Raw genomic sequence first — 27,640 nt, forward strand, 5'->3', positions numbered from 1 at the left:
CGAATAAGCAACATTTATTTCAAAATAGCCTCTCCACACACACTACAGCCTATTTTGGATTAGAGCCCCTGGAAGCACTGTTATTCAGAAATAAACTATTCTATGCTAGGTCTACACAGAAGCGTTATTTTTGAATAAGCTATTCCGGAACAGCTTATTTCAGAATAGCCCCTATTCCCGGTCTATCCAGCTCCTATTCTGAAATCTCTCTTTTGGAATAGGTGCTATTCCACATAGAATGAGGTTTACAAAACTTGAAATAAGCCATCCATTATTTCTAAATTATTTTGAAATAGCAGTTGCCTTGTGTAGATGCTTGCAAAGTTATTCTGGAATAGTGGCCATTATTCCAAAATAACTTTGCTGTGTAGATACATTCTGACTCTCCACACCAAGAAATGTGCAAGTTACTGTAACCCCCAAACCTAGGGTGTGGTTCATTACCCCATGTAGTTGCATCTAGACCACTTACAGAGAAATAGTGAATCTCTGTTACAGCCTTAGCTGAGAGGCACCTGGCTTTTTCACTCAAACTGTAGAATTCAAACTAAGCTTCAGAGGTCTCAGGTTCAAGTCTGCCTGTGAGTGGTTACGTTACCGGCACAGTATTCCCTGTGCGTGCCTGACTGTGGAGGCAGTGAAATAGGCTTAGGCCTACCCTAGGGTAATTCAGACAATTATAGTACCTATAGGCCACAAGGTAAATAAGTCTCACACCACAGTCTTTTTATTTAAGATGATGCACTGCGCTAATAAATGGACAAGCTAGTGACAGCCAGTGTAGGATGTACGTCCCTTTCAATTGCAGATGCATTCGGTTGTCAACTTTCTGTGACAGCAGCCAGGAGACTAGCTATAATAGGGACACTAGGGCTCATGAGATTGGAGGTGAGTGAGGGCCGGTTTGTTTCACTCTAGTCCCAGCCTGTGGAGGCAAGTTGCCAAAGATGATGTTTGCGTATTCCATGGTGCCCGAGGAGAACAGGACAGCTGCAGGCTCAGCAGAACCTTTGGCACCTTCTGGCTTTTGCGGCAGCTCCACGTTGGCGTACGTGACGTCGTCCGGTTTTGGCTTGGGTTGGCGCTTTAGCATGGCGTATATCAGACTGTTCTTCAGTTCCCCATCTGGGGCGACATTTCTGGGATATCCTTCGTCCTTCTGGAAAGCCACCAAGAGGAGAATAAACAAAAAGTCCTTTGTAACATTTCTGCTTCCTAAACAGTAAGTCTCGCTCTACCACAGAGAAGAATCTTCTCTTCCTAGGGTGAACCCAGGGGTGTGGACAGGAGACGAGGGAAGCACATTGCTCTGGAGTGAACCTGATGGTAAGATCTGAGGCACTGGACTGAGGCTCTACCAAGATTGGTTTGCTCAGTAATACAAGTAAATTGCAATCTTGCATTGAAGAATCTCAGGGTTTAGCCCTCGGAGCCTATGGTGGTCAGGGACAGCTTGTGGTGATTGTGCACCTGCTCTAAACACTAGGCAATCCTGCTCCCATGAAAATGATGAGGGGGCTGGAGCACATGATCTACAAGGAGAGGCTGAGGGATCTGAGCTTATTTAGTTTGCAGAAGAGAAGACTGGTGATTTGATAGCAGCCTTCAACTTTCTGAAAGGGGGCTCTAAAGAGGATGGAGAGAGGCTGTTCTCAGTAGTTACGGATGGCAGAACAAGGAGCAATGGTCTAAAGTTACAGAGGGGTAGGTCTAGGTTGGATATTAGGACAAACTGTTTCCCCAGGAGGGTGATGAAGCACTGGAATGTGTTACTGAGAGAGGTGGTGGAACCTCCATCCTTAGAGGTTTTTAAGTCACAGTTTGACAAAGCCTTGGCTGGGATGATTTAGATGCGGTTGATCCTGCTTTGGGCGGGAGACTGGACTTGATGACCTACTGAGTTCCCTTCCAGCCCTAGGATTTTATGATTCTCAATAGCTCTGCAGAGGAGATGGAACAAAGTGCTGGAAATATCAGATCTTCGAGTGATGTCTTACCTGCTGTGCTGCTAATCTGCATTTAGGGTGTTCACCAAAGCTCAGCTCAACCCCTAGCGTGAAAGACAATCTCTGTTAATGTAAAAATGGTACCTAACCCTTCATACTTTACAGATAATTAAAAGTGGGTCATAGTTGGGAAGGAGCTAGCGTGTCTATTTCTCTCTCCATTTTTGTCCTGTATGACCCACACCTCTGTTGACCCATGTCCCTGGGAAATAAACCCAAGCAGCATGAAACCCAGACAAACGAGACAGCTACCTCTTTTTCTTCCTCTGGTGAAAATAGCAGCCACGAGCGAGATGGTGGCAATCACTGCGCTGCCAGCCAAGATGGAACCCGCTGCCAGGGCAAGGTACAGAGTTCTGCAAGGAAATGCGCAATACCTCCATTAATATTCATGATGCCAGTGGTGAGCTGGTTCATTTGGAAAGGGGGCTCTGTAGGGTGGAAAGTGGATTAAAGGCTCGAAGAACTAAATTCAGCCTGCAAAAAATCACAACTGCTTGCATGTTGATGTGGTTCCACTGAAGTCCGTGGGGCTATGCTGACTGAGGCCACTGGAGGATCTGGCCCTGCTGCATTTTCCCAGGGTCACTACACGTGCGGGATAGGCTCAGGAGTTTTGAGCTATTCTACAGTGTTTGCTGACAGAGCTAGTAGAATTCGAAGGGAGCTGTCATTAGGAGGCTGTGTCCCCTCTATGGGTTACATGTTTCATCAGGGTAACTAGCACAGCGTCCTTTGATCAGGCTTCTTAATGACACTCATTTGACATGTTCTATTGCTTGGTCTTAGACAGGCTGTGCTCTTAATGCAAGAGGCAGAGAAGTCACAGCATTACTGGGCTGTGTGTTCATTCCCTAAGTTATCCTTAAGGAGTGGAAAGGACAGACAGTCTGACTCCTGCACTATGGGCCCGATCCAGCTTCAGCTACAGCCAGGGGGTGCCTGAGAGCTGCTTTTCCTGGGGGCTAGATCAAACCCATTGAGAGAAGGCATGGGGGACCAGTTAGTCTTTTACAAACCCACCCTTTCAATAGTCAATCGACCCAAAAAAAATCTCCTCTTGGGCCCCTAAAGTCAGCCCTGAAGACTTTTGTTTGTACAACGTTTGTACCTCTGCTCCTCGTTGCTGACCACAGTGGGATGGGTGGTTCTCTCCTCATTAGTGGAAGACGAAGGAGCCTTACTAACTGTATCACGAGGCAGGCTTAGTTCTGAAAATAAACATGAGAGTGAGTGACCCTGGCCTGTGGGATGTTCAAGAAGTGATGGGAAATCATGATGAAACTTCAGACACACCTCAAAATAATCCTGAGTTATCATGTGTTTGTTAGCAGTGAGGTGGTAACAATGGGATGTCAGAGAGGAGGCTAGTTTGTGTCGACCACCCAGAGGAATTCTAGCCCCAAGGTTTATTGGAGTGGTGTCCAATAATCCCTCCAAGGAAGTGCTCTGCAGTTCCTTCAGATTATCTGATGCCCCTCACCATAATATCTGAGTGAAAAAAGTTTAGTGTAGATGCCACCAGAAAGTGGATATGGAGCTAGAACTCACACCTTATGAGTTCCAGGCCATCATGCCACCCATCAAACTATGCTTTTTCATGGGAGACAGTTACAGTTAATATGAACCAAGCCTTGGAAAGTCTACTAAAGGGACAACCCTACAGTGGCCACGGGATGCTCAGTAGGCACCCAAGTTTGCCTACTGCTGAATGCCTCTGGTGAGAGGGACCTTGCAGGTCTGGGGAACGCACAGTCACTGCAAGAGAATACAGAAGCTACATATGAGCCAAAAGCTTCTGATCTAACTCTCTTCAGGGTTTTTGGAGATGGAAGCGTCTTGGGAACGGGTGGTTCCTAGTGCAGTTCCATTCTCCATAAAGTCAGAAAGAACACAGGCATCACTTCTCCCAAGTTACTTTCTGACTTACGGCTTCCTATCCCTAGTAGGAAGGGCAGAGGAGCATGGAAGTGGGTATTGAAAAAAGGGTTAATGTTTATCAACTTTAAGAAGGGGATGAGTTCAATCAGAGATACAGGCAACAGTCAGATCAAGTCTGGGGCCATTTCATAGGGCTAGTGCAGTTCTATAACTAATGATCTCACACTGATTCACATGGACAGAGGATCTGTCCCAGTTTGTTTATAAAAGTGTGAAAAGGTAAATTCAGAAGTTACTTCTGTCTCTCCTGCAACCTTCCTGTTCCAAGGAGCCCATCCAAATACTGCTCAGTCATCACATCCACTATGGAATGAGAATTTGCTGACTTAAAGGAAGACCCCTTTCCTTTGAGTAACTCACCCAACACGTTCAGTGTGATGATCTTCAGTAGCATGGTACTTCTGTGGAGATGGCTCTCACAGTGATATTCCCCTGAGTCCTGCAGCTGGACCTCCTGTAGGGCCACTTTAATCTCTCTATTCCACCTGTCAAGCTTAATCCTGGTCCTGCCTTGTGTATTAACAGACTGATTCGCATCAGTGCTGATGATAGGTTGACACCAGGCTGCTGTTACCATTTTGCACCAGATGAATTTATCAGGTATCCTGTGATCATCCGTCTCAAAATAGGAACACTTGAGGGAGATGGAGTCTCCTTCTTTTGCCGATAGGTTGATGGGAGCTGGAGAGGGAGAGGTGGGTGACTAGTTACTGTGGATGAGAAAAGGAAAGGGACATGTCCTGCAGGTATATAAATGCTACCTGCCTCTAAATGGAAAGACAAAGGAAAGGCCCAAACAGAGCTTGCGAAAGACATGGCAATAATCTTGGCCGGGTGCCCAAGGAGAATATTTCTGAACATAGGTTGCGTGTAATTGCCCCTGAAAAACTGCACAGTCTCCAAGCTGCAACCAATCGCATTGGGAACAGGCCTGCAGACTGTTGCTAATCTCAGAAGGAGATTTTACAACCAGCCCCACTGCTCTTGAGGGTCTTAGCATCCAAGGAGCAAGGACTGAATGAGCCAGAAGAAGGGATGTCTCTCTGGTCCCTAGAACAGGGGACCATCCAAGACATTGCTGAGGTAGTTCGACTGGGGCAGCGTGGGCAAGCTGCATGGCAACTGGCCCTGCTGGGCCTCCCCTTGTGTAAGCATAAGGCTTCAGGGTACTGGTCCAGCATCCTTCAGCAGCCGTAACAGACGAGAGTGCTAACAGCACAGACAGTGTAAATGAAGAAGCCCCATCTTACTGTTCATCTCCACTGTAACCTGCAAAATGGGGCTGGTGCTCCATGTCATGGGATTTCTATCCACATCGGTCAAAAAGTCTAAAAAAGTTCAACTGTTGATGCAAAATGGCTTTTTACCTAAATAGGCTCTTTGGGGGAAATGGTTTATTTAAAGAAGTTTTCATGGAACAATTGAAAACCTCAGTTTTTGGAGTTTTAAACCAAAGCCTTTTGGTTTGGACTGGGTGGACTTCTATTTTAAAATAAAGAAAAAGAAAAACCCACAACCACCTGAAAAGGCTGGTTGATTGGTTTTTTGGGAGTCAAATTATTCATAGGCAGGGTGGAAATGGGTTCCTAGCCAGCTCTTGTTTTTACCTACATATGTGACCGGTGTACCTCTAAATACATGCATAAGATACACATGGTGTTTCTAGGTCTAGTTGTATATAGAAGGTTATTATTTTAATTCATAAGCTTTCATGGGCAAAGGCCCGCTTCATCAGTTGCATCTGATGAAGCGGGTTTTTGCCCACAAAAGCTTATGCTTCAAAATATCTGTTAGTCTGTAAAGTGCTACAAGACTTTTTGTTGTTCTCGAAGCTACAGACTAACACGGCTACCTCGCTGATGATTATTTTAATTGTTTTTCTAATATATACTGGAGAATTGATGTCTATAGACACTGTGCTTTCTTTGGCATAGGAATGGAGACATAATGTCATTTGGAATATCCTGCTTTGTGTCCCAACTGAGTCATGATTGATCTGTAGCTCACCCTCATAAGAAACCATCACTTTCATCTTTCTCAATGGAATATTAGATACAGGATATGAAATCCCACAAAGGTATGTTCCTGAATCTTCTACCCGGAGCTCTGTCATGGACACAGAAAACCAGCCAGTTCCTGAGTCCGTTAGATTCACTCTTTCCCTTTGTGCAGTATTTAGGTAATTTCTTCCCCTTGCTGGTTTGGTTTGGACGATAATGTGGCAGCTGTACGCCTGCTGCTTGCACCAAAATTTCACGTCTTGTAAGTACTTGTGCGAATCATAGTAACACTTTATTTTGAAAGACCTTCCCTGTACTGCTGTCAGCATTTCCAGCTCCACTCTTGCCAGGCATGGTCCTACCAAGGAAAACAACAAATGATGAGAATAACCTCAGCCAGTGACTTGCCCATCAGTGCTGCTACTTCAGTTTGCTGTGACTGGCATTCCCGGGCAATGACTCCCAACTTTTGCAGTGACACGGCACGTTTCAATGAGACAAACAGTTCCATGGCACACCCACTTTTTTCAGCTGAATTCATTGCTTATAAACATCAGATTTGCTTATATTTACTGTGATTACAGTCTTACTAGAGAGATTTGCAACATAGTGCATGTAACAAGATATACAAGGATTAAATGCAGTAATGTGTCAAACCTGCCACAGAATACACCTTCTTAGGCAATGAGCACAGATAATCTGCTCAAAACTTAAATAGAGATGTTGAGAAAATGAGTAACCACTGAAAGCAGGCTCCCCACCCCACCAGCCTGTTGCAGCCAGGGTGCAACATTTAAACAGCGTCCCAATTCCAACAGGCTCCTGCCCACCTTGCCTCCCCATTGCCAAAGCAGGAGTGGGCTCATACGGGCTGCGAAGCAGTATTTCATCTGCCTGCCAGTGCAAATGGGATCCTGCAAAGTCAGCATTCCCCCTCACAGTGGCTCTGTGGGGAATTGATGAACCCCATGCCATCTGGCACTCAGGCATCCTTGCTGCTTGAGCCCTAAATACCACAGGGTCATCAATTCCCCCCCTATCCCTATGGTATCTCCGCAAAGGGACACTGTGAAGGGAAACTAATGAAATTCCACAGCCCAGTTGGACGGTTGTGCCAAGGCACACTGGTTGAAAGCCACTGCTGTAGGTTTTCAGCTCTGTCTAAGGAGCCTCTGTGCTTGATAACACTGCCTTTGCCTCCTTTCCATTCACATTTCCATGTTCTTCCATATTGTGGTGCTTGTCTCCCTCAATCTTCATTGCAGGTTAGCATTTGTACAACAGAGCTGGTGCTGGGCTGGTAAACTGTCACTGGTCTGATCATCTAGTCCTCTAGTCATTTTGGAGGATTGTTCTCAACAATGTTGCTTTTGCCAACCTCATAGCATGCAGCCTTGAGGTTGGTTTACAGACAGGAAGCTCTTCAAGTGGGAGAGGAGCCTGTTTGCAAAACTTGAGGGTGATTAAACCCTCCCTGAAATCCACTTTATGGCTTTTAATTCCACTACAACCTATATAAATACTGGGGTTGAAAAATCCTAGAATCCTAGAATATTAGAAGGGGAAGGGACCCTGGGAGGCCATCAAGTTCAGTCCCCTGCCCTTGCGGCAGGACCAAACACCATCTAGACCATCCCCAACAGATGTCTGTCCAATCAGCTCTTAAATATCTCCAGTGGTGGAGATTCCACAACCTCCCTAGTCAAAGCATTCCAGTGTTTAGCATGCTGACAGTTAGGATGTTTTTCCTAATGTCTAATCAAAACCTCCCTTGCTGCCATTTAAGGCCATTGCTTCTTGTCCTAGTATTAATATGAAGACCTTGCAAACTGAGCATTTCTCACCATTGCAAATAGCTGGGAGCCCAATTCCTTGTCCTTCACAGCTAGCAAATATGATAAGTGCTAGAGCAAACAGTGCTACAAATCCAAGAGCCTTACCTGTTAGAACCAGCACTAGCAGCAGGGCTGGGAAATCACCCATACTGCAGTGGTAAGTGACTGTGATCTTGGAGAGATGGAATGCAGCCTTCACGTTTCTTTGTCTCTGTGAAGAAGGGTCAACATTGATGTTCCCTTGTCACTGTTTATGTCATGGTGCTACAGCCTTGAAAGTTTTGTTTGCAATTGTTGGAAGGCAGCTTTAACCAGGGTCCTAATCTTCGCCTTCAGACAGGAAGCCTCATTTTGGCTATCAGCTGCTTCTCATTTTATTCATGTTTTGACATCTGCTTTTAGAAAGGAGGAGCAAGGGGGAGGAAAAGAGAGAGATTAGCATATGTTCTGTTTAATGACATTTTTAGCATGGGCGTATATTATAAGAACAGCTTACAGTTTCAGTTGTGCATCCCTGACCACTTTATGAAGGTGGGGAGTTAGCCAGACTTGCATCATAGAGCTAGGGAGCACACATGAGATTACTTTGCCCTTCCTGTCGTATTGGTTCTTCAGGGATGGATCTCTCTCCTGTTGCAGCTGTTCCAGCTTTGTAGGCCCAATGACCTATTCCTTGGAACAGCACCTTTGTCACTCAGATCTAAGCAGATGGCTATGACTGTTGGGCTTATGGTTATTCCACTCACTCTTTCCATTGGGTTTTTCAGAAAAAGCACTCCTAAGGGCAGGGCTTCGTCCCAGTGTGGTATGGGGAACCGTTCTAAGTCTTGGCATATTTCACAGGGATGGGAAAAGTAGCTCTAGTCCTCATGATAGGGAAGTGGGACCATGTGCTTGTCTATGCAAACCTGTAGTTGGCAGCAAACTGGGGTGAGACTCTGCCCCATACCAGCCCTCGTGATTAATCCCTGTTTACCTGCTGATGTGCCTTAATCGTGTGTCAGTGTGTTTGGCTCAAGTCCTGTTCCTAGATCAAAATGAACTTATGAACTGTTAGTGAGCGTCAGCTTGGTCCGTGTGGGCGGTTAGTCCATGGCAGTGTGGCATTGGGCAGTAGTCCCTTTACTAATTTTTTCCATTCGTGGGCAGAATAAATTCTGCGATGTGCACCGCCAGTAGAGAAACATGCTACCAGCTGTGGGGTGGGTGCTCTGCTAATTAGCTGGGCAGCACCTGAATCCCTCTTGGGTGGCCACCCAAGTGCTCAGTTTACAGGGGACACTGGTGTGGAGTACACTTACACCCCAACTTGCCACAAACCAACTGTGTATGTCAGGTTTTGTTTGGCTTGGTGCGAGGGAAAGTACGAGCATTTGCTGGTACTGGGTTTGGCCATTTGGGTGCAGTTGGCATTCTGGGGGTGAGTTTGTGACCATGTTAGTGTTTTGTATTGTGTACCTAGATCCTTTCCCCTGGTGGCTGAATGCAGCTTGGCTTTGGGGTCTGAGATGAGTACAGTTCACATGGTGGTGACAAGGCAATGAGAGAGTGGGAAAACCCCCCGGCTAGGACCCTCTATGTTTGCAACGTCATTTCTTGTGAAATCTGGAAACTAGTGGCCTTTTAACTCTGAGCAGTGAGCAGCTTTGGAGCCCATTATTCTGTCTTGTACAGTTGGCTCTTGTGTTGTTACGCAGCTAATAGCAGTGAGACTCTGATCCCTAAACCCCCAAGCTGCTGTGGGGCAGTACAGGTAACTAGCTGAACCAGGGGCTGACTCACCATACAGCTTTCATTGTTGGCATGGAAGTTGGCGAACCCTGGGGAGAAATACAGCCTGTAGCTCTCAGTCACTAGTATCTGCCAATGTTAATAGCACTACATTCCTTCAGCCCAGTGCAAACTTTAGCTCACTGGCCATGTGCATGTGGGCCCGGGCTCCACCTAGCAGAACATCTGTTCCACTGAATCAGAATCACTGACCCTGCAGTTCGGGAGTACAGTCGTTTGTGTATCTGTTTCCTATAGCAAACACTTAATCCGCCCAGCTCACTTCTGCCCTCCATTGGTCCCCATGTGGGTAGGGGAACTCTGACCATCTGAGCCAGTGGCGACCAATCAGCAGGGACTAAGAGCTAAAATAGCTGTGGATAGAGTGCAAAGAGCTATCGATGGATAATATGTGGCCCAGTGCCCCCCCCACCCTCAAAGCCAGGCACTCCCAGCCCCCCTGCCCTAACTCAGTCCTCCACCTGTCCCCCAGAGCCAGAAGCCCCCCTTCCCCACTCTAACCCAGCGCCTGGAACTCAGCAAAGCCACCACTGCTGCCACACTCTTCTCCCACCAAGCGCTGGGGTGCGTGCACAGAGTGGCGGCCAGCATTCCCAGTGCGCGGCTCCCAGCAGGAGCCACACGTCATTGCTCAAAGAGTCACATGCTGCTGCTTCTTCACCGCTCCTCTCACCATAGCTAGCCAGATCAAAGTGAGTTTCCATACGCCTCCATGTGCTACAGTCACACTGTCAGTTTTAGTGTGGACATACCCAGGGATTGGCTGAATCAGGATCACACATTTTGCAATCTGAGACACAACAATGCCTTTTATTTTTACATCCTATTTCTGAGCAATGCACGTATCCCTCCAAGGCCCCTGGGGATTGCTCTTGGTTGCCACATGGCTCAGATACAAGACTCCATGTCTCTCTCAGGAATAAGGTGTGCGCTCAGCCAAATGTTGTGTCTTTAGCTACTGTCGCAACAAGGTGTTTTCTATTAGTCTTGCAGGTAAAATGTGGTTTAGCTAGGAAGGCTGGGATGCTGGGAAAACTGAGCAGAACTCTCTCATCTGAAGCATGCGTGTGTCTGCAAGTGTGAACATTTGCGAGAGCATCTTTGCATGTAAGAGGAGTGGGGAGTTTGGCAGGAAAGACTCTTGGAATTCTTTTTGTTTGTTTATTTCTCTTCATCCTTCCATCGCATCTTTGACTTGCAAATGCTTTCCTTTCTTTTCTTTAGCCCTGGAAACAAAATGGGGAACTGGTTAGGGGTGGAGTCAGAGATGAGGAATCCATGCTGGTTTCAAAGAACCTTGTGCTTTGTGGTTGGCCCTCCTCACCAACCCAAACTTTCCTCTTCTTCCCCTTCCCTTTTGAAGCTGGGGACTTTATTCATGCCAACGTAAATCAGGACTGCAACTGCTGCTTCTCAGGTTGATCAGTAGGGTCTTTCTATTACTTGTTTCTAATGTCTGTTGCATCCATTTCTTGTCTATTGTCTTCTACTCTGATCATTACTTCTTGGGGCAGGGAACATTTTTGTGTAGTGTTTGTACAGCTCCTAGCACAGAGGTGGATCTGACCCATGACAGAAGCTCCCTGGTGCTACTGCACTATAAATAGTATTGGATAGAGTTAACTGAGTTACCCTGGTGTGGATCATGAGACACTCATGTTCCTTGTGGTGTTCTACTTTTCTATTATAACCAATCTTGGAGATTGGAAACACAAGAACGGATTTTATTTTACTACCACATGTTTGAGTTATGCACATAGATAACCTTACAAGGGATTGGTATCCCATCCACTTCATTGCGCATGTGCAAACCGATGCAAAAATATTGCTATCAGTGATCATCTGAATTTACAGCTAGTCAAAGTAAGAAAAACACCAGTTGGGAACTGATGGGTTTGATGTGAGGATATTTGCTTTGTGTATTTTGACATGCAAAGTTGACAAATGACCAACCCCACCGCCCCCCACCCCCAAAAAAAAAAAAATCCTTCAGCCTTACTCCTGTTTCACACAGCTTTTCCTCCTTGGCCAGATTTCTCCACCGTGCTGATGTCTGGGGCCCAGTCCTGGGGAACGCGCTCCCAGCTGGGGCTCATTCTGCCCCACTTAGGCTCAGGGGGGTTACCTGTTAATGGATGCAGCTGGTGTTTGTTCTGGCTGTGGGCCTCCTGCCCCAAGGCTCTGCTCCTCCTCCTGCAGGTGATGATAAAGATGAGTAGTGCTGCCATGAACTTTGTGATGAACCATCCAGCCATTATATAGAGGACAGTGACGCTGGCCTCGGGATACCAGCTATGGGAAATCACATGCACAACAATTAGAAATAACTGGGAACTTTGTTTTCCAACCTTTATGGTGAATCTAAGTCTTTATGGTGAATGCTGAGCCTGAATTTTTTTTCTTTCTTTACCTCTGCTCATCATTCCTGTCTACAGGGGGGAGGATGTTCCCTTGGTCATCATCAGGATGGTATGTAGCCACAGAAACCATCCTATTGTAAGAGTCTGGAAATAAGCACATCCCATGAAGTTAGCACAAGTGAACCTTTTCTCTGTAGCCGTCTCCTCGTCATGAGGAATTGTAAGAATGGAGTTAGCTTCTTTGTTAGCAGTGAGCATGTAACATGCATTTTATGTGAAAATCCTCCCTATCCCTTCCTATGAGTGAGGTCTTTAGGAGAATTTTGCAAGAGAAGTGGTGGTAGCTCCTCATCGTCCTTCCTAGGAGATGCTAACATCTCTCATCTCCAGGGTTTTAAATCAGATTTAGGTTCTACATCTGTTTGAAGATCTGAGCCTGGCCGACTGGTGTTGTATGACCGATAAAAACATGGGAGTGACAACAGAGCAAATTTTTGAGTTGCTGGTTAAACCTCAGAAGGACTGGAGAGTCCCACTCAGGTAAGGATCCAAAACTTCAGATGCTTATTTGAACTTCTTTGTGATTATTAAGGTGCAGATTTTAGTGGGGAGGGCACTTTCTTGTGATATGTCAGTTTTCACCCAAGTTGGACGCTCCATAAGAATGCCTTTTCCTATAGCCTGAGCTTTATCTCTGCTTCCTGCACCGGCTGAAAAGGAGAAGAGCAAAAAGAGGAGGAACGTTAATATCCAAGAAAAGAGCAATATTCATGCGCTCAGGCCAAGGGCAGCCTTCAGTCTGATATTTGGTCAGGGGTCAGCTTAGTTTACATTTTATCCATGTCCATTGAATGTACACTGAAATAAACTGAAAGGGCACGAACTCAGCCTTAAACCTCAAAAAAGTCAAAAAGCCCATTAATCACTCACATGGGCTTTTACCCAAGACCCGCAACACACGACAATATAAAACATAGTTTGTAGATACTATTAATAGGCATCAAAAGCTGTACAGGGAAATTTAGGAGTTCTTGACTTGTCTCCTACAATTTCTCTGCTCTGAGGGACCCATCTAAGACTTGTCCTATAACCATGTCCACTCAGGCGTCAGAATTTACTGACTTTTCAGGGAGGACCAATTTTCTTTGAGTAACTCACCCAAAATATTCAATGTGACCATCTTCAGTAGCACGGTACTTCCTTGGAGATGGGCCTTACAATAGTAGTCCCCTGAGTCGTGCAGCTGGAGCTCCACCAGAGTCACTGTAATTGCTCGGTTCTGCCCGTCAATCTTGATCCTGGTCCTGCCTTGTGTATTAACAATCTGACTGAACTCAACACTGATGACAGGTTGACACCTGGTTGCTGTTACCATTTTGCACCAGGTGAAATTATCAGGTGTCTTGCTAGCGTCCATCACAAAACAACAGTTTAGGGAGATGGTGTTTCCTCTTTTTGCTGAGAGGCTCATGGGAGCTGGAGAGAGAGAGATGGGTGGCTGGTTATTGTGGGAAAGGGAAGCAAAAGGATGTGTCCTGCAGGTGAATAAATGCCACCTGCATCTACAAGGGAAAATAAAGGATCAGACCAAACTCCAAGCCAACAGGTGCTTGCAAAAGACATGGAGATAATCTCTACCAGGTGCCCAAGGAGAATATTTCCTAGGATTGACTGTGCACAATTACCACAGGAAAACTGCACAGTATCCAGACTGCAGCTAATCACCACGGGGCAGCCTTACATCCAGAGCATCTGCTAATGCCACTGCCAATCTCAAAAGGCACCTTCACAGCCTGCTCCTCTCTTGCTGGGAATCGTAGCATCAGAGGAGCCAAGGGCTCCATGAAGCAGGAGAATGGATGCCTGTCTCAACCCTAGAACGGGGGACCATCCAGGACAGGGCTGAGGTATTCTGGCTGGGGCAGTATGGGTAAACTTGTGCTGCAAGTGGCCCTACCGGGCCTCCTCTCTTGTAAGAATAAGGCTCCAGAGCTGTTGTTGCTGCTCATTCCAATATTCCATGAGCAGCAACAACAAATTGCATTGAAATGGGACAGGGATGGTGTAAATGGATACCCTTCTGCCAGAGTCTGGGATATCTATCAGCTGATCTGACCATCCTCCTTATTGGTCATTCCAACTGGTAGCCAGGGCTTCAAATTCACAATGGGGTTTTTCCATGTCATCGGTTTTCTATTAGAGTTGGTTAAAGTTTTTCTCTCTAAAAGGGGTATCTGTTTTTAATGGAAAATGCCTGTCTGCTCAAATAGAAAACATGTTCAAAAATGTTCATGTTCCTGTAAAAATATCGATCTTTTAACATCAAAAATGCTATCACTCAAAATATCGAGTTTTAAACCAAAACAATTTGTATTTAAGGGGTCCTGAAACATGTTAGTCTTTCGAGCAACAATGGAATTTTTTTTCTTTTTTTGTACCCTCAAAAGTTTTCATAGAGGAAAAAATCCCAGAGAGCTCTGGCTTGTACCTATATGTTTTATACTAGCATGGGATGTATCAGGGTGTGCATGCACACACACACATTGAAATACACATAAGCATCTGCTACATATCTTGTTTCTGTAACTAGATATACAATTGGGGTTAAAACCCATTAACCACCTCTCTGTAATATTACTGGGGTGTCTACCTGCACAGACTGTTTTATTAGAACAAGGGCTGGGAATGGAGCATTGGTCTCATCTGTAGGAGCCAGTAATGAGTGGATATGTGCCCCCGCTTGCTGCACTGATCTGTCACTCACCCTCATAAGATACTGCCAGTTTTATCTTTTTCAATGAAATAATCTTCCACTGATCAGAAACTCCGCACCAATATATTCCCGAATCTTCTACCCGGAGGTCCATCATGGACACAGAAATCCAGCCAGTTTCTGAGTCTTGTAGCCTGGCTCTTGCATAGGGAGGGGTAGTTAGGTTATTCCTTCTTGGGGAGCTCCGAGCTATCGTGTGACATTCCGAGTTTGACACCTCCTTGCACCAGAACTTCTCCCTTTGGGAGTACTTGTGCTTGTCATACTGACACACTGCAGTGAGAGCGCCTCCTTGCACTCTTCTCACCATTTCCAGGACCTCTCCTGCAATGCAGGACCCTGCCAAGGAAAGAATAAACCGATATTAGGGTAAATATGAGGTCAGTGGCTCTTGACCTGCCCGATGGTGCCACTACTTTGGGCTGCTGGGACTGCTCGTCTAGGCTCCCTGCCTAGGCCTCTGGGGGTGCTCTGCTTGGTGTCCCCCTCTGGCTCCCCCGTTTTACACCTATGAACTGCATCCCCGACGTTGTTTTCTCATTTGTTGTCCCCGAACTCAATTGGTCCCTGGGTCCAGTAGTCCCTCCCAGTAGGCTTGGGCGGGGCCTTAACAGTGGGTGGACTGAGGCCCTCCCACTTCCCAGGTAGCCAGATAGTGCATAAAGCCTCTGCTCTGAGCCCTGGTGCATTGCAGCTGCTGCTTTCCCATTTCAAGGTCCATGTGCTGCTCCACTCTGGAGCTTCCATCACTCAGTTTTCAAAGCGGGTTACAGTGTGAACAACTGATCAGGAGCAAGGCTGTCTCTGTCCGGCAGAGCCTGGGAAGGTGGCACACATCTACTCCTCTGTTCCACCCTCTTTCCAATGTAGGATTGTTCCCCAGAGCACACCCTGTGCTGCTTTCTCCAGACATACTGCCCAATCCCTAGGTGGGTGGGGATAAGGAATCCCTTCTAGCAGAAGAGGTGCCTGTTTTCACAACATGGGATATTCAAATCCTCCCTGAAATTCCCTTTGTGGCCTTTCATTCCCCTATTATATATGCAATTACTGAGGAAGAAATTAGGAGACTAGGTAGCCTGAGCATTCCCTGCCATCACAAACAGCCAGGAGCCCAATTCAATGCTCGCTGGCAGCTGGCTGAAGTGATAAGCTGACTGTGCTATGAATGCAAGAGCAAGCAGAATGTTCCGTGTCTACAGCAGGGGAAGGACAATCTCTTGGTGTCTTACCTGTCAGTGCCAGCAATAGCAGCAGGGCTGGGAAGGGATCCATCCTGTAATGGGAAGTGGCTTAGCTCTTGGAAAAGTGGCACACAGCCTCCATCCGTCTTCCTTGCTGAGAGGATGAATTTCCCCTCATGGGTAGGAAGTGAACTCTCTTTGTCACTGTCTGTCACATGTTGCGCTGGTGTGATAGTGTCAGTTTGGAATTGCTGGGAAAAGTGTTTAACTGAAGCAATGACCCTAAACGTAGTCTTTGGGGAGAGTGCTTGTGTTTCAACACTGTATGAACTCTCAGGAGTTCCTCCTTTTAAAAGCACAAAAGCTTAGCTATTGACCCTTGAAAATAAGGAGCTGGGGCAGAAGATGGTGCATGTTTTACAGCAGAATCTTGGAGTTCCAAACACCTCGAGAATGGAGATTGTTCGCAACTGTGAACAAAATGTGGTATCTGTTCTTTCAAAAGTTTGCAAAGGAGCAGTGTCTTGGTATAGCTTTAAAACGTTACTGGGCAGAAGAAAAATGCTGCTTTCACTTTTTTCTTTTGTAGTTTGTATTTAACACAGTACTGTGGTGTATTTGATTTTGTGTGGGTTTCTGTGCTGCAACGTGATTGTGAACTTCTGGTGCCAAATGAGGTGTGTGGTTGCCTGGGACCAGTTTGTAACTCTGATGTCCATAATTCTGAGGTTCTACAGGCTGAACTTCTCTAGTCCAGCATTCTCTTGCCTGGCAACCTCCAAAATCCTGCATGATTTTCGTGAGCCGGATGACCACGTATCATGGGTGTGGCCAAGTTTCCCACATTCCCATAAACTTTGTTTCCAGCCACCAGTCCTGGCTCTCAGTGTTCTGTGCTGTTTTTTTACCCCAGATGTCTTCTAAAAGCCCAGCAAGTAGGGAAAGTGTTTGGTGATGTGCGAGACAATATTGACCTCCCATGGTCCAGCAATTTCCCTTGTTCAGCACTGGTCAGATCCCAAGGGTGCCAGGCAAGAGAGGTTCAGTCTGTACTATTGCTTCAAATAACATTTGAAACATCAGTGCATCTTGTTAGCTCTTAGTTTCTGTGTTGCACAGTGTGGGCCAAATCCTTTCTTGCGCACCATCTCTGCTAGGCAGGGTCAGGGGACATTAAGGTGATTAAGGTGTCGCATGGTCTGGAGGCTGCTCTATGGTCTGGAGGTTGTAAGAGCTGAGAATGAACTTTTTCACCTGAGATAAGAGGGGTGTAACAGGACCAGAGGTTTCCCTCTTGCAGTGCCACAGTCCCACTTCAAAATGTTTCATGAATCAGAAGTTTTCCAGCCAGCTCTGCTGAGTGGGGTAGTTTGGCTGGCTTCTTTGTGAACCCTGCTGTGGTTGCACTGCCTGCCAGTTGCCCGGCACCTTTAAGAGAGAGCCCTGTGCTGCACCTCTGTCTCCACCCAGTGGGAAAGAGGGGAGACCCTGGAGATGGCTGCCAGGCTGAACGGACCTCAGCGTGTCCAGCTCCTGTATGAACTTGAGGCGTATGGGAAATGACTCACAGGGGCTCTGTGATGGTCATCTCCTCCCAGAGTACATGGATGTAGGGGCGGTGAGTTCTATGGGCCTGTAGCACCTGGGAACCAGGAATATTCCTGTTCCAGTGTCCAGCTAAATCGAGGCTCAGGACCAGGTCTCTCCCCCTGCCCACCTGCTGCCCCCAGACAGTTTAAAATGGCCCTGCTCGACCCCCACCCCCCACCAGTGCCACCAGCGGTACACCAGGACTAGACAAGCGTCTGAACCACTCTCATTCTGTGTGGCTTCCCACAAGTCCCTGTGGCTGGGGAGGGAGCAGGTCCCTCCCCTACGGGCTTCTGAGGCCAACAGAAAGCTGTGGGGATGGTGCCTGCAGGCAGCAGCTCATGGAGACTTCCAGTCCCTGAGCCTCTGCCAGAGGGACGTGTCCAGGTAAGTGCTGCACTTCCAACCCTGCCCCCACACTACTTCCCAGACCCCACCCTCTCCTACAGCCTGCACTCCCTCCCCTTCCTCTCAGCCCCAAATTCCCTCATGCAGCCCCTGCAGCTCCAAGACCTCTCCCACAGCCTGCACCTCACCCCCAAACGCCCTCACACACGCCCTGCAGCCCCCAAGCCTCCTCCCAGAGCCTGTCCCATCACCTCCCCTGCCCCCTAATCACCTGCCCCAGCCAAGAGCTTGCACCCAGCCCCCAAATCCTCCCTCAGAGCCTGTACTCCCACGCCCTGCCCAGCCCAGAGCCTGCACCCAGCACCCAGACCCCCTCCTCACAGTCCCTGCCAGCGCCTGGCCCCTCACCCCGCCAGCTCCAGTTTGGGAGTGTGCACCTAGCACCCAAACTCCCTCCCTGAGCCTGCACCCCTCCCCCACACAAATACCCTCCCCGGGCCTTAGGCAGGTGGGGAGGAGGGACTTCAGGAGGGGGAGGGTGTGGGCTCTCGACATTCCGGGCACCACCAAAATTTCTGCAAACCTACCTCCCTACCTGGCTGGCACCTGAACCTGGGAGCCTGCAGGGTGCAAGGAGCCTGGTACATTGTGTCTTCAAACTGTCTGACACATGCGTTTGCATTTGGCAAGATGTGACGGTGTAAGGGACTCCGTTCCTCTGGGCCAGCAGCCTGCTGCGAGCTGATTAGCCCTGCTCAGGGCACCTGTGAGAGAGCCGGAACCTAATTTAATTGACCCTCAGAAAAGCCAGGCAGCAGGACCTGTTAGAGGGGAACTACAACACCTTCTAGGAAGCTACGAGGCTCAGGGCTGCGCTCCCCTAGGACTGCTGCTGGAACTCCTGCCACAAGGAGCTGCCCCAGAAACAAAATGGACCCCAGGGAGACCCCGTACAGCCCTTTGCTGCTGAGACCCCAGGGTAAGAGTCAGGAATGGTCGATTACTGGGGTCACTGGCATGAGCGACAGGGTTGTGGAAGGGGTGACTTTGCTGGCACAGATGAAGAGAGAAATGCTGGTGAGGGTTTCTGGGTTTGGCTGGTTAAGAAGGCTTAATATGAAAAAACTAACTCTGCCAGAAACCGTGCCTCGGGATTCCGTGAGGTGTGCACACAGAATTACCTCAGGGAGTGAGCTAACTCAGCAACAGCGACGCCTGGCCCAGGTGCTCTATGACAGGCCTCCCAGCACGTATCAACAACTGGGTTGCCCCACTCTGGGACATTGCTGGCAAGAATCTTTATGACAGGCCTTAATTGCCCTGAACAGCAACGTCCATGTCCCCTGGCACTGCGTGTGCTGCTCTCTGAGGTGATGTGAGTCTGGTGACTCTCAGATCTAGGGAGGAGATGGTGCAAGAAGCCTCTGGGATAACTCTGCACACAGCCAGCCCGTTTGCCACAGATGGCAGCCAAAGTGGCTCTTCTAGTGGGTTGGGGGGCAAAAGCAGGGGGCACTGGCCTCAGTTTCCAGCCAATCAGAGCTACAGAGTTAGCACTCTGGGCGGAGGCCACCTGAGGCGACCCCCTACCTCCCCAACCCCAGGGGCCACAGAGAGGGTGCTAGGTACTTCCAGGAGTGGCACAGAGTGAAAGCTGGTAAGAAGCCTGCTTTTACAGCACTGCTGTGCTGGATTGTTAGCACCCCAAATCTGCCGGTTTGGCTGACAGAGCCTCTGGGAGCTAGGGTGTGATTCCAGGAGATGCTCAGTAAAAGTGAAGAATTGGCAGCCCTAGTTAATTACATTGAAGCTAGCCTGGGTATGTCTGCACAAACTGCACATCGTATCTCCAACCGCTGTGTGCAGACATAGGGTGAGAGAGAAAATTATCCTTTAACCTTCTGGGTGGGGCCATGGGCAAATGGCTGCAGAATTAGTCCTAAGTTCCTATAGACCTGGTATCAACCTTAGAGCACTGACTACCTCTGCTGTGTGGGGAAACAGAGGTACCGATGGGATTTGGCAGTAACAAGTTACTAGTTGCAGAACATAACTGAAAGCACAGATTTAGCCCATCCATCTGCTCTTACTCCATATTGCTGAACACTAACTCAGTCCTTCAATGGATTCCTGGACTTGTATAGAATCGTAGAGCACTAGAACTGGAAGAGACCTCAAGAGGTCATCGAGTCCAGTCCCCTGCCCTCACAGCAGGACCACGCAGCATCTAGATCATCCCTGTTAGATATTTATCCAACCTGTTCTTAAATATCTCCAATGATGGAGATGCCACAACCTCCCTAGGCAATTTGTTCCAGTAATTAACCACTCTGAACATTGGGAAGTTTTTCCTAATGTCCAGTCTAAACCTTTCTTGCTGCAATTTAAGCCCATTGCTTCTAGTCTTATTTTCAGAGGCTAAGGAGAAGAATAATTTTTCTCCCTCCTACTTCTCACAACCTTTTAGGTATTTTAGGAGTGAAATGGCCCAAGATTACCTGATCCAGTGAAGTACTTTCCCATTGTGGTCCACCCCTGGAGAGGGTATCGCCCCAGACATGTGGGGATCATTCAGTTTGTTTTCTGGAGGCTAGCTGGGCCCATTTAGTAAAACTGCTAGTTTTTTTCATTAAAGTGCTGCGTTTCAGTGAATCAGAACAAGACACAGAGAGCTGAAATGCCACAATCCTCTTTATTTAGCATCACCTGGGTGAATAATTCACAGGGCATATTGCACTCTCTGTAAATTGCACCCACAACACACTATGGCTGCTAAGATACTCCAGAGAACATGCCACCCATGCACTAGGTGAAGGTACTGTTAAATGTTGCATCTTTGGTCTCTTTATCAGGGAAGCATTTTCCACTATAGACAAAACCTGGTGCAGCAAGCAAAGGTAATCTGCCATTGTTAGGCTGTCATGGGCATGGGGAAAACAGAGCAGAGCTTTCTCGTCCTGTCCATGTCTGTTCAGCATTGCCACCTGTAGGTATATTTGTGCTGGGGAGAGCTGGGAGTTCGGATGGACAGACTCTCAGAGTTCTTTATTTTTCCTCCCATCCTCTTCTTCCTCCTCCCATCCTGGTCAAGGGTTACCTGCATCTGCCCTTTCAGTTCTCTTGGGCTGGAAGAGGAAGAGGGACACTGATTACAAATGGGATGAGAGATGAGAAATGGAAATCATTGCTGACAACCTCACATAGGGATGGGAGATTCACTGCACATCTGCTTAGTTTCTGCATTTATCCTCTCCCTTGGCAAGCAGCAAAGTTTGCCCTTGAACCTTAGTCCAGTTCCCCAGGGTTCGTTCCCCTCTCATTTCCGTAGATCTGTGGCCCAGCGCTGGAGGACCAGTGTTGTCTGTAAGATGAGCACTTGGGCAACCGTCCAGGAGAGATTCAGATGCCACCCAGCTGATTAGCAGAATGCCCACAGCCAGCAGCTTTTGCTTTGACTGGTGGTACACAGCTGCCTATGCCTCAGGGCACATAACAAAATTTATTCTGCCTATGGATGCCAAAAATGAGAGGGAACCGTGCTGGGAGTATCTCCTACTTGAGGTTTACTTTGCTGTGCGAACATTAGCTCGCAAGCTCACCTGTGAGTGGAAGGAGCTGGCATTGATTCAGGTTGTGGCTCCCCTCCCTTGTGGCTCTGCTTCTCTGACAGCTGGCGAGATGAAAGATCAGGATGGCAGTCAGGAACTTAGCCCCCAGGAATCCCGCAATGATGTAGAGGACATTGAAATGGGCCTCAGGAATGCTGTTTTGGGAAACCACATGTACAATAATAATTGAGGTTCAACTAGAAAAGGAACAGAGGGGTAGCCATGCTAGTTTGCCTGCAAAAACAATGAGGAGTCCTGCAGCCCCTTAAAGACTAACTGATTTATTTGGACATAAGTTGTTGTGGGTAAAAAACACTTTGTCTGATGCATCTGACGAAGTGGGTCTTTACCCATGAAAGCTTATGCCCAAATAAACATTAGTTTTTAAGGTGCCACAGGACTCCTCATGGTTATTTCTAGAAAAGGAAGCTTTCCACCTTTTTACGTAACTCTTGTACTTTGGTAACATAGAAAACCAAAGGCAATCACTACCTCTGTGGAACATTCTCTGGGACACATGGGAGGCTGCCAGGATTACAGTTGTACTAAACAATAGCTTTAATTTGAAGAGTTTCATTAACAGTTAAACAAATGAAATGCAGGATCTGTTTTGGTGCACCATTTGCACCAGCCTCTAATTCTGTCAGAAGTGTGAGCTCTGTAGTGATTCCTGGCAATTTCTGTATCAGAATAATCTGAGTGCTCCTCGGTGGGAGGCTACACTTAAAAGCAATGGGTACATTTGGAAGCTCCCTGCAGGAAAAGAAAGAGCCCTACAGGGATCTGTATCATGTTTTTCCTCTCTATAGAATCATAGACTTGGAAGGAACATTGAGAGGTCATCAAATTCAGGTACCTGCACTCACGGCAGGACCAAGAACCCTCTAGACCATCCCTGACAGATGTTTGTCTGACCTGCTCTTAAATATCTCCAGTGATGGAGATTCCACAACCTCCCTAGGCAATTTATTCCAGAGTTTAACCACTCTGACAGGAAGTTTTTCATAATGTCCAACCTAAACCTCTCTTGCTACAATTTAATCCCATTGCTTCTTGTCCTATCCTCAGAGGTTAAGGAGAATGATTTTTCTTCCTCCTTCTTCTAACCTCTTAGGTACTTGGAAGCTGTTATTATGTCCTTTCTCAGTATTTTTTCCAAACTAAAGAAATCCAGTTCTTTCAGTCTTTCCTCATAGGTCATGTTTTTTGGACCTTTAATAATTTTTACTGATCTTCTCTGGACCTTTTCCAGTGTGTCCACATCTTTCCTGAAATGTGGTGCCCAGAACTGAACACAATACTTCAATTGAAGCCTAATCCGTGCAGAGTAGAGTAGAAGATTTTCTTCTCATGTCTTGGTTACAACACTCCTGTTCATACATCCTAGAAAGATGTTTGCTTCTTCTGCAACAGATTGACAACAACTAATGCATATTTAGCTTGTGGTCCTCTATAAACCCTAGGTCCCTTTCTGTGGAACTCCTTCCTAGACAGTAATTTCCCATTTTGTATGTGTGAAACTGGTTGTTTCTCCCTAACTGGCATACTTTGCATTTCTCCTTATTGAACTTCCTATTCACCTGGGTCCATTTCTCCAGTTTGTCCAAATCATTCTGAATTATAAGCCTAGCCTCCAAGGCATTTTTAACTCTTGGTATCAGCATGGTATCATTCACAGCATGGTATCATTTTTAACTCTTGGTAACTCAGCATGGTATCATTCACAGACTTTATAAGCATGCTGTTTATGTCAGTGTTTCTCAATCAGGGCATGTGTACTCTTGGGAGTACACCAAGGTATTCCAGGGTGTACATCAACTTATCTAGATATTTTCCCAGTTTTACAGCAGGCTACATAAAAAGCACTAGCAAAGTCAGTGCAATCTGAAAGTTCATTCAGACAATGACTTGTTTCTACTGCTTCATATGCCTTACGATGCAATGTAAGTACAATATTTCTGTTCCAATTCATTTATTTGATAATAAGATGGTAGAAAGTCATCAAGTTTTCAGTAGTCCTCTTCTGTGATGTTTTTGAAAGTAAATAGTTTTTAAGTGAGGTGTAACTCGGTGGTATGCAAAATAAATCTGACTCCTAAAAAGGATATAGTAAATTAGAAAGTTTGAATTACACTTGTTTCAAGACTTCAGATTACCTTAGGACCAAGTTTCTCAACCAGTGGTATGCGTACATACGAGAAGTCAAGAGGTACTTTTTTTAAAAAAAGAAAACGTTGAGAAATACTGGTCTATTTCGTGATCTAAATTGTCGATGAAGATTTTGAACAGAACTGCTCCCATTATACCAAGCCTACAGTTAGTGTAGCGATTAGTTAATTTCTTTGTGTGCATTCATTACATAAGCCCTCAACTTGTATTTAAAGCTGGTGCTGAAGTGAAGCAGACTGATCCTTCCGCCACGTCAGCTTCAGGGAGTCAGATGGCTGAGCCCGTCCTCCATCCATCAGTTGTCCACTTTTTCTAGGATGCTGCTGCCAACCTCCCTACAGTCCTCACAGAGTCTCCTTTCACTCTACTATAATGTGTAGAAGCGAGGAGCCACACGCAGGGACCAGGATCCCCCTGTGCTAGGGGCTGGACACAAAGACAAGGTGTTGACATCTCAGTTGTAGCACAAGGCCAACCCACTCTCTTCTGTAGCCAGCCAGCTTATTGCTTGGCCATCTTTCCTCTGTCCTTGGTTGTTCAGCCTGTCTTTCCCTGCCTGCTGCACTCGTTCTAAAGTGTCCATCCAGTGCAACCTTGGTCTGGTTCCTCCCTGCCCTCGGGCACTGCCAAGGTGTCACACCTAGCTGGGGGATAATCTCTGTTTAAAGCTGGTGCAGTTGCAGGGTGAACTAAGCCCACGGATATGTTCCTTACAGAGATGGCAAGACAAGAATGAACCTGCTGGTTTACCTGGAGATACTGTGCTCAGCCCTGGGCTCTTCTGGTGCCTGGGTGTCCATTAGCCCTGCTGATGAAAACAGAGGAGTTTAGCTTCCCATGCAATGTGTATTCATAACTAGAGGTGACCAGCTTGGTCTGGCTCCTCAAAGATGCCAAGAGATAAAGTTTGGGACTCTCATGTTCCAGTGTAATGACTGCAGTAGAGTTCCACTTCTGCAAAGCAGGAGTAAATAAGGGAAGAATCCAGGCTAGAATCTCCAGGCTTGCTGGCCCATTAGACATTTATATGAGAGGTATATCTCACTAGTGTTCAGGAAACCAGGGCAACTCTGGGCTTGGATACTCTAGCTTTGTTCTAAAGACTATTATGGCACCTGGCTCCTGTACATATGTGTCATTTGAATAGCAAAGCCTTGTTAGCTTACAAAGACCATGCATAAAACAAGTCTACTCTGCCTGTGCAGGGACTAATGCTTTTTATTCCTCTGGGGCATTGAGTGAAAGGAGAAAATTGCTGGAAACTCACAAGGGCCTCACCCCATTAATGACTGCCTCCGAAGAGCTGGAGGCTAGTCCCACAGAACTTTGGGGTTACTTACCACTAATTAAACTGGCCTTGCTCATGGCATGGAGCCAAGAAATGGCCAAAATGTCACTGCATTATGGGCCACATTAGCAACTTCCCAGAAGCCTCAGGGAAGTACATTTGGCATATGAATCTACATATTCTGAGTATCAAATGCACAGGACCATAATATTGCTGTCATAGAATCTTAGACCTGGAAATCATCAACTCCTGCCCTGTTCTTTAAGGCAGGACCAAGTAAATCTTAGATCATATGGGACAGATGTTTATTCAGCCTGTTCTTAAAATCCTCCCTTGTTGGAAGCCTGTTCCAGAGATTAACAACCTAATTGCTAACCTAGGTCAGTCTTGTTGCAAATTAAACCAATCACTTCTTGTCTTACCTTCAGTGGACATGGAGAACAACTGATCACAATCCTCTTTAGAATAGCACCTAATATATTTGAAGACTAGCCTCTGGTTCGCCTTCAGTTTTTGTTTCTCAAGACTAACCATACCCACTTTTTAAAAATATTTCCTTGTAGGTCAGGTTTTCTAAACCCTTCAGACTCTCTCCAGCTTGTCCACATTTTCCCTAAAGAATGGCAACCCGAATAGGACACAGTCCTCCAGCTAAGGCCTCACCCCTGTGTTGAGTAGAGTGGGAAAATTACCTCACGCATCTCATGTAAAATGCTTCTATAATGCACCAGGGTGATATTAGCCTTTTTCACAATTGCATCACATTGACTTATATTCAATATGTGATGCATTAAACCCCCCAGATCCTTTTACTATTGCGTGTCCCAGAGTTTTTCTCCATGGTGCATTTGATTTAGTCCTTCCTAGGTGAAGTACTTTGTCCTTGTCTTTCTTAAATTTCATCTTGTTGATTTCAGCCTAATACCTGAATTGGTTGAGGTTGATTTCATTCTAATCCTGTCCTCCAAGGGGCTTGCAACTCCCAGCTTTGTGCACCAGTTCTCCCTGCTAGAATAGCAGTTGTTTGCTGAATTTTACTAGCAAAGAAACACTGTGGTCAGCCCTCTGTGTCCTTACCCTGCTGTTACAAGAGTGGTTGGCTGCAAGACAGACTACCAGCTGTGCTCTGCCCCTCATTTTACCACTGCTGCATAAGCTCAAGGACTGCAGAGGAGGAAGGATGGTTTTGTGATGAAAGTGCTGCACTGGGAACACGGAGAGCTGGTCTGAGTTCCTAGCTTTGCCTACAGACTGTTCCTGGGTGACCTTGGGTAAAACTCTTAATCTCTCTGTGCCTCAGTTCCCCACCTACAAAATGAAGGATAATGCACTTCCTTGATCTCCTTAGATTATAAACCCTGTGGGGCAGGCAGTGTATCTTGCTTCTGTATATGAGCAGCACCAGGCACAGTGGGACCCTGATCCAAGCTGAGCTCTGTACATAGTACTGCCATATAAAAAATAATAATGCATGAGATACTATTGTATTAAAAAGTATTGTATGCATGAATAATGCATGAAATGCTATTGTATTGCATTGAGTCCATGCCCTGGGGACCTACCTCCCAGCACTTCCACTTTCACCTTCCTTAAGGTCCTGGCTTCACCCAAGAAGTCTGTCTTGCACTGGTACAGCCCCGCATCCTGTTTCTGGAGTCCCTCCATGGTGACAGTGAGGACCCCTTTGTGGATGTTGTCAGCAATGGAAGTGTTGCCATTCCTCTTCTTCAGAAACTGGAGCCAGAAGCGATGGGCGCTCACCACGTGCTGGCACTCGGTCTTGTTGATGTGTTTGCACCAGCTCTTCTCTCGCCACTTGTGCTCCTGGGGGTGATAGGTGCACCTGATGGAGATGGTCTCTCCTTCCATTCCGTACACCACCGTGACATTCTCTGCCACGCACAGCACGGCTGGGAGAGAAAGAGAAACACAGCTTAGGCTGGAGTTGGAGAAGGTTAGGAAAAGGGCAACACAAATGATAAGGAGTTTGGAATGGCTGCCTTACGAAGAAAGAGTAAAAAGACTGGGACTTTTCATCTTAGGAAAGAAGAGACTAAGGGGGCATTTGATAGAGGTCTATAAAATGTATGACTAGTGTGAAAAAAGTGAATAAGGAAAAGTTATTTACTTGTTCCCATAACAAAAGAACGAGGGGTCACCCAATGAAATGAATGGGTAGCGAGTTTAAAACTAACAAAAGGAAGTTTTTCTTCATACAACACATGGTCGGCCTGTGGAACTCCTGGCCAGAGGATGTTGGGAAAATCAGAACTTTAACAGGGTTCAAAAAAGAGCTAGGTAAACTCATGGAGGTTAGGTCCCTCAGTGGATATTAGCCAGAATGGGTAGGAATGGTGACCTTGGCCTTTGTTTGTCAGAAGCTGGGAATGGATGACAGGAGAGGGATCATTTTGGTGATTCCCTGTTCCGTTCACTCCCTCCGGGGCATCTGGCATTGGCCTCTGGTGGAAGACAGGATACTGGGCTAGATGGACCTTTGGTCTGACCAGTACGGTCGTTTTTATGTTCTTAGGTCTCAGTTGTTAGAGCCTTATGCAGATATAAATGTTCACCCATGGACGCAGATATCTATGGATAGAATTTGGCTAATCTGCAGCGCTCTACTCCCAGGAGATGCTGCAGCCAAAGGAGAGGAACATGGTGCTGCCACTCCAAGGATGGGAGATATCCTGGGGTGGTACAGCTGCATGAATCATTATAAAATAAAGCAACTGGAATATAAATGT

The 27,640-nt window shown here is 46.7% G+C and overlaps 2 protein-coding genes across 2 annotated transcripts in view; both read right to left on the bottom strand.

Moving 5' to 3' along the window:
• Window positions 1-874: 874 nt before the first annotated feature.
• On the bottom strand, window positions 875-7,930 carry LOC142001732 (trem-like transcript 1 protein). The gene is made up of 7 exons (XM_074977253.1): window positions 7,888-7,930; window positions 5,955-6,305; window positions 4,308-4,628; window positions 3,118-3,217; window positions 2,248-2,362; window positions 1,998-2,042; window positions 875-1,159 (listed from the first exon to the last, which is right to left on the bottom strand). Exons 1-7 carry the CDS (start codon window positions 7,928-7,930, stop codon window positions 875-877), a joined length of 1,260 nt encoding a protein of 419 aa, XP_074833354.1.
• Window positions 7,931-10,443: 2,513 nt separating this feature from the next.
• TREM1 (triggering receptor expressed on myeloid cells 1) overlaps window positions 10,444-27,640 on the bottom strand; it is a 36,705-nt gene continuing 19,508 nt past the window's right edge. The window contains 8 exon segments of the mRNA XM_074977254.1: window positions 10,444-10,799; window positions 11,699-11,865; window positions 11,984-12,077; window positions 13,092-13,409; window positions 14,698-15,045; window positions 21,428-21,591; window positions 24,356-24,413; window positions 26,456-26,803. Coding sequence (XP_074833355.1) covers window positions 10,735-10,799; window positions 11,699-11,865; window positions 11,984-12,077; window positions 13,092-13,409; window positions 14,698-15,045; window positions 21,428-21,591; window positions 24,356-24,413; window positions 26,456-26,803 — 1,562 coding nt within the window. The 3' untranslated portion in view covers window positions 10,444-10,734.

Source organism: Carettochelys insculpta, chromosome 26, assembly GCF_033958435.1.
Source record: "Carettochelys insculpta isolate YL-2023 chromosome 26, ASM3395843v1, whole genome shotgun sequence".
NCBI lineage: Eukaryota > Metazoa > Chordata > Testudines > Carettochelyidae > Carettochelys > Carettochelys insculpta.

What these genes read in the sequence shown, in the direction of transcription:
- LOC142001732 (XM_074977253.1), bottom strand. Translation starts at nt 7,930, where the DNA reads ATGGGTGATTTCCCAGCCCTGCTGCTAGTGCTGGTTCTAACAG. An exon ending in CATCACACTGAACGTGTTGG is followed by an intron (nt 3,218 to 4,307) that starts GTGAGTTACTCA and finishes GTTTATTTTCAG; the next exon opens with AACTAAGCCTGCCTCGTGAT. An exon ending in GCAGATTAGCAGCACAGCAG is followed by an intron (nt 1,160 to 1,997) that starts GTAAGACATCAC and finishes GTGGCTTTCCAG; the next exon opens with AAGGACGAAGGATATCCCAG.